Source organism: Gallinula chloropus (genome assembly GCF_964237585.1).
Source record: "Gallinula chloropus genome assembly, chromosome: 2".
Taxonomy (NCBI): Eukaryota; Metazoa; Chordata; class Aves; order Gruiformes; family Rallidae; genus Gallinula; species Gallinula chloropus.
In genome coordinates this window covers 126,258,353-126,271,098 of record NC_140086.1, presented here as the reverse complement: position 1 = coordinate 126,271,098, position 12,746 = coordinate 126,258,353, and the positions used below count along the sequence as shown (strand labels likewise).

At 37.0% G+C, this 12,746-nt stretch overlaps 1 protein-coding gene across 1 annotated transcript in view; it reads right to left on the bottom strand.

Annotated features, from left to right (window-relative positions):
* The window catches only part of ANKRD28 (ankyrin repeat domain 28), a gene marked incomplete at its 5' end in the record, with an annotated part of 75,569 nt that overhangs the window by 38,894 nt on the left and 23,929 nt on the right, over positions 1-12,746 (bottom strand). The window contains 3 exons of the mRNA XM_084260021.1: positions 1,786-1,873; positions 2,622-2,822; positions 5,821-5,891. Coding sequence (XP_084116147.1) covers positions 1,786-1,873; positions 2,622-2,822; positions 5,821-5,891 — 360 coding nt within the window. The remainder of the gene's footprint in view (positions 1-1,785; positions 1,874-2,621; positions 2,823-5,820; positions 5,892-12,746) is intronic.

Genomic DNA, 12,746 nt, shown 5'->3' with positions numbered 1-12,746 from the left:
GAGAACAGCTAATGCTGCTTTTGTGCAAATCCAGGACTTGTGAGAAGATCACTATGGAACTGCTGAGATCTTACAAACAAGACCACTTTTTAAAGTGTGTCATTTTGCATTTTTAAAGACCAGAATTCCCAGTCCTTGGATCAAAGCACATTTCATACCATGCACAACTCATTGTCTACCCCCAAAACTCAGGCTAATGTTTTTGGTGACCATGTTTAGAAAGGTACTGCCCTGCATGCCACTGCTCTTTTGTTTGGTTGGAAAGTGTATTTCCAGTTTTAAGTTGCTACTTCCATTTGCTCTTTCATGGCAAGACTGGGAAAGACCACTTGGATAAACCTTGTAATTCCTCCAAAGCAGTTATTTTTTGAATCACAGATGAGAAATCTGTTTAATTAGCAACCTTAAGTCTGGTTTTAAGAACCACCCTCCCACACACAGACACTACAAAGCATTATGCCTATTTGTGTTTAGTTTACAATAATGAACATTAATAGCAAACTGCATACTGAAGGGCATTTTGACTAACATCAGACCTCCAAGGCAGAGTTACCCCAGACTTGAGATGCCAACGAAATGAGTCCATGTCATTTCCTAGTTTATGTGCATTTCTTTTTTGATTTAATGTCCGACACACTAAAACTAGTCTGTTTTACTCAGGGAAGGGGTAGTATAGAAATTACTCTCCTTACACATTAACTTTTTTTTTTTTTTGGTCAAAAAGACAAGGCACTCCTCAATAAACCACAGTTAAAGGTTTCACTGAGACAGTCTTTTCTGAGGGGTATTTCTCTCCTATTACTTGAACAAAATTGTTCAAGTCTTCATCTCACCTCTGAAAAAAAGCTGCTGCAAAGAACAGGACCATGTTCTTTTCCTGACTGTTCTCTTTTAAGTTTCATAAAGACGGTCTCTTAGGCATACAGCTTTGTATTTTCTAGAGAATTTAATGTTTAGCAAAATACATCAAAATGTAACTGGAACAACAAATCATATATGATCAAGTTGCAGTTCCCCATCTCATCTTCAACAAATTCCCAAGCATGGCAGATTCATACAATACTGGTACTACTTCCTTTGTTCTTCTCCCTTGGCTGGAGAGAATTATGAGGGAATAAGCTAAAATATTACACAACAATCAAGACCATGGAATCATCTTAACTGTCTTCTTCCTGAAATTAATCCTGAAACTTAGCTGTTCACTACTCACAACATGGCACAGAATGCACATGTTCAAGGGCAATTTTACGGCATTTTCTGGAAGTTAAAAGAAGTGTTTTGAGCAGGTACGACACATTCTGCAATGACAATTAGGAGTTGCATGTGAATTACTTGAAAGTGATTAGCCAAAGCTAGGAAGCCTTTGTCTGTATGAGCCCAGAACTCTTAATCTGCATTTTCTATCATTCACCTTCTGATGTTTTACATTGCTCATGCTGTGTATGAAGCTTGAGGCACGAAGCTCTACTATTTATTATCACTGTGCTGAAGAAAACACCGCCTACCACTTAATAAAATGAAAATCTGATAAAAGGCAACCAAGTACATTACCCTGACAGTACCGCCAGCACATTGATCAATACCATGAGAACAATCATCCTCCACTCCTTCAAACACATTTACAAGGCAATTTGAAGAATACTATTAATGGTTGTCTGGCAGGCACAGAGATAACCTCAATGCCTATCATATAAGCATTTATTCCTAGAAGTGTATAAAACCACTAAACAGAGTGATTTACTTTCTTTTCCATCACAATAGTAATCAGCAGAAATATGTACATACCCATATATGCTGCCCAATGTATAGCTCTTCTGTCTTTCTTGTCAAACGCATTAATATTGGCCCCTCTAGACAACAGTAAGCTGACCATCTGAGATAAATAAAAAAGAAATCCTCTCTTCATTATGGGAAATCCTGCTTTAAGTTAGACAATGAAAATTACAATAGAAAACAAGAAACATGCCAAAAGCTTGAAAAAGCTGACTGTCCATCTGAAGTGACTGTAAGGAACACAAAACTCGATGTCAAGAGAAACTTTCCAATTTAAATATAACAAAGTTGGAGAATCTTTGAAATCTTTGGGCTATTGCTAAGGGATTCACTAAAGGATACAACTAAATGAAAGCTTATTGCCAATTTGTGTCTAACTACCTACACGTGACTCTCTAAAATTCAGTGACTCTGTGCAATTCCAAAGGGAATTTCTCAGAGGTCATTTTTCAGGGTTTGAACACTAGCAAGTTAGAGCTTACTACATGTATTTCCTCCACATTTCAGTGAGAATACATTCCATATGTTCATTACCTAATGAATAGAAAAATATGTTGTATTTTCTATTTCAACTCTATCTAGTCCTAGTTTAACTCCAGTTAAGTCATCAAATTTGCTTCTGCCTTAAGAAAGGTGAACACCGTGATAACCTTCCAACTAAACCATGTAACATGTATCTCCCACAACCACTCCATGCACAGATGCATACAAAAGACAAATTCAAGTTCAAAATCACAGGTGGTTTCTTAGAGGGGATGGGAAAAGCATTTTTAACCGAGAAACTAAATGTTAGTAATGTATTGGACAAAACAATGGATGGGAGACAAGCTAAGAAAAATAACTCATACCTCAACGTGTCCACTGAAGGCTGCATGATGCAAAGCAGTTCTACCTGCTCGATCAGACACATTTACATTGCTTAGAAGAGGCACCAGAGCTTCAGCACATTTCACAGCTTTATTTGCAGCTGCTATATGTAGGGGTGTCTGCCAGTTTTTATCACGAGCATTGACATCCGCTGAATGCTTTAACAACACCTGAACAGCATCCTGAAAGCATTTACAAAAAAACACAAGGCACTCAATAAAGATTTGAACTGCCAGCTTTAAAGGCAAGGACAGTTTATTGGACTAGAGACATTTGCAACTTTTTTTTTGTAAACATCATCTTATGCTTTGGGGTTTGTACTTCATCAGAATTCCAGATTTGGGGATGTTCTGAAGAACATGAGCAATATACTCCATATAGGATTCAACAAAATAAAACATTTTCAGGGTTTTTAAAATCCAGTTCCTTAAGCCAGTTGGCAAAATCGGTTTGTCATCATAACTAATTTCCAAAGCTCAATACACCTCCTCAGGATTTTGTCCATTGCTAACGATTAGGGAGGCCCTATGAACTAATAATGCATTTTCAACCATTTGCCAGGCAAATTTTTGAACTGTCAAAGTCTAGACGTGGCAAAGAGAAGGAAAGGTTATTAAACACACATTTAGACAACCCACAGATAAAACAGAGCATGGTCACAAGAGGTTTCAACATATACTGTTACAAAACTCCTGCAAACCATTTCAACATGTTGCATTGAATTCCATCTCTCAAAAGATTATTCATTTCCTTTTGTTAAATCTACAAGCTGATGAGTTATTTGTCAAATTTTCACAATTCTTACATAAGATAAACAAATCCCACTGAAATATGTGCATGCAGTTGGAATGCATTAATAAAAAATAATTGATTGGGGACAGCCACCTGATGATGAATACTGTGTTTTCTATCAATTCTGTGACCTTCCCACAATTCATCAAGTGCTTTCAATGACTTCCAACTCAAACAGAGTGTGCAAACAAGTGGTTGGCACTTTGAACTTCAAACATGCTATCAGGACTAGTTGCTGGAAATTTCAAATTACACTGTGGTACAATAGCTAGTTATTATTTTCAGCTATGAACAGAATGCTGCATAACACTAAATAACACTTGATTCAATTTACTACAATAAATTAGATTGAAATTTCTTCTACTGCCAATAAAAATAAAATAGGAACATAAAGGTGAAAATACTGCATCACAGGCTTGTAATTTAAGTGAGAAATTTAATAATTCTTCTGTTCTCTAAAAAATTGATTTTGTGCTTTAAAAATCTAACCAGTATTTTGTTTGGTCTTTTTTGAACCAAATATTAAAAAACTCCACCCATAATCAGAAAAAGGGATTTTTTGCTATTCACCTTTCTGTAGAAGGAAGGACCATATTACTAGTACAAAAATAGCATATCCTATATTTGTTTGCCCATGTGCATTAATAAATTTAAAGAATCAGTGAATCTGCTTAGGGTTTGGTTTTCTTGTAGTTTGCTTTATTTGTTTTCATTTTGTTTTCCAAAGCACACAATGCACCCAAATATAAAGGCCTGTTGTGTCACCATCTTGGCATGAAGTTGCATGAACTTGCACAGTCGACAGCTAAATTTGTAATTCCAGGTATTTTGCATGTTTGAATGTTCCTGCTTAATTGCAGCTGTCCCTGCTCCAAGACTAAGTCCAGATGTTTTACTGAAATCATTATCAAGAATTGTTTAGGTACATCTTTTTTCATCTAATGCTCATAAGCCACGTAAGTCCATCAGCTGGAAACTGGTGCTTACATGTATCAAACACATATGTGGGCTTGTATGACTTACTGTGTTTATAAAGAGATAATTCTGACAAGTGTCTATGATTGCTCTTTGAGTAAATAGTCTGACTAGTTTACATCTGGTGTTCCCTTTTGTTTAGCATTTTGCTTAAAATATTCTAAATTAAAATATATATATATATAGACTATAACTATATAGATACAAAGGTTGCATTTCTTGAAGTTATCTTTTAGGTTCAGTTTGTCCCCAGCACTGCTCTCTGCAAGCAGAACTGATGTAAGGAGGTTTTATTGTCCCTCAGCTCTGAGGAATACAGCATTTGGTGCTCTGGTCAGCTCCTGACTGAGCAGCCTAAAAATACCTCAAGAAGAACTAAGAGCATTTGAGAACACGGCACCCTCAGAGAGTCATTTTCAGCACTGTTTTGGATACTGCAGTTTCCACACAACTTTGCCATTAATGCCAGTGACAGAATATTGCAATTCACCTAGGGAATTCAAAAGCAAAAGCTGCAACAAGGCTTGTTTAGACAGTCTGTGGATCATATACTTGAAGTTCAGCGCCTGCCAAAACCAAAACATTCAATCCCATCTTCCAAAATAATAATTTACACAGAATCCTTAAAAGACCTTGATTTTTTGAGACACACTGAAATGAGCTTTGATTTGACTCAGGATCTCAGAGGAGATGGTTTTGCATAAAACCTTCCACACAACAAGCTCAGCATGTCTCTGTTTGCTTTGATCTTCTACAGGCATTTAAAATTTTTATTAAAGCATTGACAATAGAGGAACAATAACAAATTTACATTGCTATATTCTTACAATTGTGTAACTGGTAAACTTCAAAAAAAACTTGGTACATATTTAATTTATTACTTTAAAAAGTTATTTTCAATACCATCATTACTCATTAATCAATTTTTTTTTAAAAAAATGTTTGTAGGTGTTCTAGAACCATTTATTTCTTCAACGTCTGAACAGAAAAGTGTGTTAAGGAAAAAATAAAAACCAAAACAAAGATTATGCTATAAAAAATTTACAAAATCTGAGTTTATCTCTACTTCACTCATGCTGAACCATTCTGGTTACCTTAAGAAAAATAAACTGGACTTGAGAACGCTGCTTGTGGAATCCTCTCCCAGGGAAAAGGCAGCCAGCAAAGCTGAAAACTGCAAGTTTTTAGGGTTTTTTCCCCTTTTCTTCTACTCGGGCATGTGAGATACATACACACACACAAACACACACACCCCAACAGCTTAAACAAAGTGTTGCAAAAATGTTCTGCAATTCCAAATGTTGGGAGTTATTTCACTTTGTAAAAGCCAAAGAAAGAATAGAAGGTAATTTAAGGTGTCTTATTTTAACACAAAGCGATCACCAAAAAAAAAACTGATCCAAAAAAACATACCTCACTACAAGATGCCACAGCTCTGTGTAAAGGAGTTAACCATTTGCTGTCTTTGGCATTAACTCTAGCTCCTGAAACAAAAAACAACAGAAATTTATAATATATTTACAGCAAGACTTCAATATTTTCAAATACAGTGATAGAACTATTGCAAGATACTTATTCTAGGTTCATTATTACAGCACAATGCCAAAAGTGGAAAGGAGTCTTTTTTCCAGTTGAAGTCCACCTGAAGCTGAAGTTTTGAGGAAATTCTTTTAACACTGCACCTATAAGACTCTTCCATCAAAGTGTACTCATCTTTCTACATCTACTTTGTGTCCTCTGTAACCCTTTGCACTTCCAATGGCACATTAAATACTGTTGGGTAAGAAAGTTGGGCTCCTTGCCTTCATTCAGCAACAAAAATATCATACTGTCCATCTGTAGCTGACATTCTCCACTAAAACAGAGAAAGTGGGGAGTCTGATGTGCAGAACGCTGCTGCTTCTTCTACTGGGACTTTGGGAGTGAATCTTTTCTACTCCACCAGGTCTCCTAGCCCACTTCAGCACCTTCTGGACCTTCCTTCATGAGCTAGACTGTAACCACCCCAGCTCTCTGCTTCTAAAAGAGTATTTAAGAAACAGCTCTCCTCGTCCCAGGAAAAAGGTCACACAAACATCTGTAAGGGACCTGGGTTTTGATTTTAATTTTTTTCTTAATAATAAAAGGAAAGAAGGATTTGGGATTCCCCACACCCCAAGGGAAGCAACTGAACTACATTTTAACTTGCAGTGAACAAGCAAGAAAGCTTTAATTATTAAGCTTAGTAATTTAATTTCTTATTCCTATATAGACACACACTTCTGTGTGTATGTATATATACATGCATATAAAAACATTTTATGATTTTTATATAGGATTTTTTATAACTTGAGTGCAAGTTTAGCCATCTTTATTTGGAAACGGCTAAAATCTTACAGAGATGTCACAGTTCATAAAAAAATGTTACATTTTTGAAAAAATAGTTTGGAAACACTGGTGGAAAGAGCTCATAGAGCAACATGATATCACATGGTAGCATCAAGGCTACATAGTCAGAGTTTATGAACTTCCCAGGCTAAATATCACATTGCTATGCCAGAACCAACTTTAATTCTTTTCTATGCAAAGAACAGAAAAGGATGGAAGGTCAGGAAGACACAAAATGTCAAACAGGCTGCTGGTCAGCAGGATAGTCAGCTGAGACACAGGGTTTTTCGATCCAAGTCTCCCAGACCTGCACCAGCAAAGAAGATTACAAATTATTTTCCCCCTGTCCAAATGAACAACCTGATCAAGATACTTATCAGTCTGTACAAAATCATCGTTGTATATACTAAGAAAACCAAAGATCTGAAGTCAATTCTCTGAGCTAATCAGATTCTAGTCAATCCATCCATTTTACAGGCTTAGGAATGGAAGCTGATGCTGGATTCAAACTCTCACTTTGATTCCAGGTCTTCCAAGCACAAGAGAGAGACTGAGGTCTAACTGCTGGCTAAAATTTCAGGGATTTCCCTCTTTCCTTATCCAAATTTCAGAAGCCTCAGGCATCATCCTATTTTCCAAGTTGACAAGCTTTTGAAAAATAACTTTGAAGGAATGAGAAGAAAGCCCGAGTTCATTTGAATTAAACTCCCTCAATCTAACAAAAGTTAGAGAGACCTCATCTTGCCATAAATACCTGCTTTTGTCAATCCCCCCAAGGACCTAATGTACTGCACCACATTGTGTACCACAACTTAATGTACTGTATCAAATTCTGTATGGAACTCAAGTAAAAATAGAAGTCTAAAAGTCAACAGAAATGTCTTAAGTTTTTTTGTAATCCTTCCCAAAAGGCAATAACTTGAATGAACAGTGAAACAGTAATCAATATATTTCAAATATATTTGTAATTCTTAATTGTCTTCCAAGTTACTGTTAGCCACACTTCTTTTTTTTCTTAAAGCAGACAAGACAAAAATAAGAGCCAAAACGGTACTCTAAGCTCCACCTAACTTCATGTCTACAGCCAACAGTCAAGCAATGAAGACTTTCAAAGCCTAACTGATTTTAGGATACAGACGTCTCTGAAGTGTTTTAAAGGAATTAAGAGAGTTATTATGACACTAATCACCATCCAGATCTTTCTCAGGAAAAATCTATTTGCAAAATTTGACTTCAGGTCAGATCAATGCAGAAGCCTAAGACAGGGGAAACACCATGCCCACCAGAAGGGGAGCAACACATTTCAACTCCAAGGAAGCAGCAGATACCTAAGGTCTAGTGCAAACGTGCTTAAGAGTCCAAGCTGTCTTTATGGGTCTAGTTAAATTGTTCACTGACATTTCTGGTACTTTAATACACAGCCTGAAAATCACAACAGAAAAGAGCAGGAATAAATACAAAAACATAGTGTGCAAAAGGTTTTCCCTGTGGTAGGTTTATCAAACTTGCGAGGATTAAATTTACTCCAGGTCAGGCTCTGAGCAACCTGATCTAGTAAAGATGTCCCTGCTTACCACAGAGGGTTGGACTAGATGACCTTTAAAGGTCCCTTCCAACCTAACACATTCTAGGATTCTATGATTCTGAAGGAAAAGATTATCTGAAAGTGTTTGTTGTTTCAGGTAAGAAAGAAAATCTTTATTATCGAAAGAAACATCTAAGGAAATAAAGTGGTATCTAAAAGTAATGTGGTCCTTTCAAAAAAAGCAAAATCAACACAACAGTATCTGCTCCCTAAACAATAAGTGACCTTCCACCCTAAGAAGAAAGGTATACAAGCCTAAGTCTAGTATATGCCATAGTTAAATCAGTGTAATGACACTAAAAGAAGTTATATTTTCAAAGGCACAAAAGATCTGTAGATTCTCTAACAAAAGAAAAAAAAAAGTTGACTTTTGAGAAAAGATCTGCATTTCTGATGGACTTAGTTAAGAAAGAACCACTAAGCTTGCTTCCCTGCCCCCAACAAACAACTCTTAAAGGAGTCCTAATCTTGGTAGATTGAGAGACAGTTTTTAAGTAATAATCAGAATAATCATACTACCAAAACACATATGCACTATTAATGGGAGAATCAGAAGATCTATAGCTCTAGATACATTAAACAAAATAGTATTTTAAATTAACAGAGATACTTCCCCCTTAAATTTCCTCAAGAAGACATGCTGCCAAGAATGATTTAAATTTCCTACCAGGGCTTCTCTAAACAGCCTTGTGCCTGAGGACATAACATCCCTCTAGGCTCTTTACTCCCTAGCACATGATTTGGGGAAGATGTTACTCACTGTCCCTTCAGGTGCACCATGAGATACAAAGCTCCCTCAAACCTATCACAGTCCTACCACACAACATTGAGGAAGTTTACTGCCTTCATCCTCTAGGGTAAAGCTCTACTACAGATCACTTCAAATAAATATTAGAAAATATATTACAATTTTAATGAATATTTTTTTGCTTAGAGAAAAGTCAGTTTAGACATGCTTGTATGCAATTCACTGTACAACACTGCTGATGAAATACTATCTCTGTGAAGCTCAACCTGCTGACGTGTTAACCAGGGTGTTTCTCAAATTTCAAATGCCTTCAAATGCCAGTTATGCAGCAGTTTGCTCTTTCAAAACATGGTGCAGTGTACCTCAAACCCCAATTTGTAAAAACAAAACTACAAACAGAAAGACCCCCCCCAACCACCACACTGCATCTTCAGGGGCCTGGTTTCCCTTAACAGCTTTATTAAAGCTGCTCAAGTATTTAATTTGTTTCATGTAAAACTTCTGACAATTCAATTCTTTCAGTGCCACAGAGATGGCAGGGGGCTCACCACAGGTGTCAAACACAATAGCACAACCCATCTATCCATCATCTGCTTGAACTTATGAACTGATGAGGTAAATGACACTGCCCTAAAACTGCACCTTCCACCCAAACCAACTCACTCTTCCACATCAGTGCGCTAAACCGAACAAGATCTTCCCTTTCACCACCAACTTTGCTACCATGACCTAGTAAGTTACACATCTGGGCAAATATGCCCTGAAAAGGGGCAGGGGGGTGAGGGAGTGCAGGGAAGAGACAGAAGTATTACACATTTTTCTTCCCTCCTTATTGAATCTAGCATTTCAGTTTGCAAAGTTGCATTGACAAGGCTCACAACTAGAAAGACACGCTTTACTTCATAAATCTACAACGGAAGCTACCAAAAACCCAAGTGATGGTTACTTTGAGCAAATTTATGTTCCAAGAGACACATTTTCCAACTCAATACATGCACTGATTTACAGAACAATCCTGGAAGCTTTAATTGTATTGGTCTGTATCTGGCAGCTGCACATCTAAATGTGCTATTCGCCACCAATACCTGGCTTTATGTTTCTCCAATCCAGTTGCTACTTCACTGGTGTCAAGATCCTTACATTCTAGTAAGAACTAGTCTCAACCATCTCCTGAAGAGGCAGGCAATGAATGTCTGGGCAGGAAATGCTGCAAGGAACAGCCCCACACCTCCTCCTTCCTCCATAAATTGCCATATAACTACATACAGCCACATCTCAGCACATCACCTCTGTGTGCCTCTCCTAAGAGCTTCTGCTGTGACTCTCTTCCCAAGCTTCTTCCTATTTGCAAATGTCCTCAGAAGACCAACGAATGCATCAGCTACATTACTTATGTGTCACTAGTTGGAAATAGATTCAGAAATGAATTACAACAGCTTTGCTCACAAGACTGAATTGCCTTCCACTGTTCTGTTTGTAGTCTGGGTTTTTAGACTGTCAAGGATGGTATTTTCCTTTGTTATTGTACAAGATGTGCTACTGATGAACAATATCATAATATAAGCAAATAAAGCAAAAGCATTTTCATTCATATATGCAATACAGACACCTGATGTTCAGCAGTTGAAGCTCTGAAAAGTTTATTTAGGAGTTAAAGACGTAAATAAGACCTTTAGATTGCATTTCAAAAAGCTAACAAACTTTGCCTTAACTACTGGTATACTGAAATAATTTTAGGAATGGTCTGTGCAAAAATTTGGATGATCCCAGGTATAATCACTGAGAATAACAAGCAGTCCTATTGTAAATAGGGTCTATGTAATTATTGTCCTAAAGGCTAGCTTCAGAATTTTTGCCTTTTTAAGTGACCTGCTTTTTACCCAGAGAAGATGGCCAGGGAAGTATTTAAAGTGGCAAGCAAAAATTCTCAGACTACAGTGCAGAACGAACAGATGGAGAAGGAAACTTTTCCTTAGATAGAAAAATATGTGAACATTCAGGAGGAGATACAGAAAAAAAACCTGTAAAGTAAAAGAAGTTTTGAGATATGAATTGGAGCAATCAGTAACAGAAATCTAGGGCAATTTCCTATTGAAAACTTGGAAAAATATTGCTACAAAAATAATGAGTAAAACCTTATTGAGAGAAGGCTTCTTCCTATTCCTATGCTAAGTGTATAGCAGATGATCTACAGAATAGTGAATAAAAATCTGAGGGACAGAACTGAAATCTCTTTTGGCCAGCTACCATGATGATACAACAGGTTTTTCATTGTTAAAACAAACAAGCATGAAAAACAAAACAAAACAATCACACCTTGAGATACAGGCAGCAAAAGGGAAGAAAACTACCATCAAGTCAAAGTCATCCTCCCAAGCTTCACTGCCTTGTCAATATAAAGTCTGTTTCCTTTCACAATGTCATAGTTCCTCCTACATCTCAGTCATCATCTTCTCACGAAGTTCTCAGACTCCTTGAGCTAGTGAACACTTCTATCTTTTCATAAGTCAGCTTCACTTTCTCCCTCAAAGAGCATCAGAGCTACTTTCTTCACAGCAGCTGACTCTTACTGCTGCCAGAGGGAAGTTAAGACAGCTCAAAAAAGGAAATGGTGGCCAACATCACTGTCAAAAGAGGAGGAAGTGGCCAAAAGATGCACCCAGTGAAAAAAGGTCCCCAGTAGAACACCTGTGGCATGCAGATACATCTGCAATCCAAGCAAAGGGAGCTTCACATGGCTGCTATTACTGCAGTGAGAGCCTTTCAGAGGTGACCTGTGTGACTGCCGTTGCATGGATTTTTTCATACTTGCACAGCTTCAGAATTGAAAGAAACACAGGTAGAGGAGTAACACTGGAGGCTCTTTTCTATCCCCCAAAATCTCTATACTACTGTAACAATAATTTTCTAGTGTCAGCACGATTCCTACATTTTCCAGCTGACCCAGAGGAAAGCACACCAAAAACTTGTGGGCTGCCAAACCTTCATGAGACTGAGTTTGACCATACACTCACGTACCCTGAGCTCCATGCAGTGAAAATTCCAGGTTAAACAAACAGAAATGATGTTAGTGTTGAAGTAATGATGCAACACAGTAACTAAACGTATTCAAAAGAAAATAACAGATAATCAAGATGTTTATTTTCACAAATTATGTTGATTTCAGTGAAAGCAATAGCAGTCTGCATGGCATTTTAAAGAAAACACACGGAAAAAGTTATTAATCAAAAGAACACATTCTGGGATCTTACTAATCTACTCTGCAGAGTGGACTCTGCTGGCATTAAAAAAAAAGCATAGGACACACACAAAGACTGTTGGTTTGTTTTTATAAAGCATGAAGCCTCCCCATAGGAGTTCACATGCAAGACTTAACTGAAAGGGTTTATTTTTTTAAATCAGGACTTCTTGTAAAGAACAGAAAGTTGAATATTCAGTTAATTAAGACTTAATTATTTTACTTTTCTACTTCTCAGCAGTTTACCATCAAGTAGTTATAGAATGAAACTCAGTGCAACCATGCAAAGGGGACAGATGTATTTGTGCATAAAGTGCACATACATTATAAAAATAAAACTGTGATGGGTGCTACAACTCTTCATAGAATAGCACAAAAAAGAAAATATTTCTAAAATTATG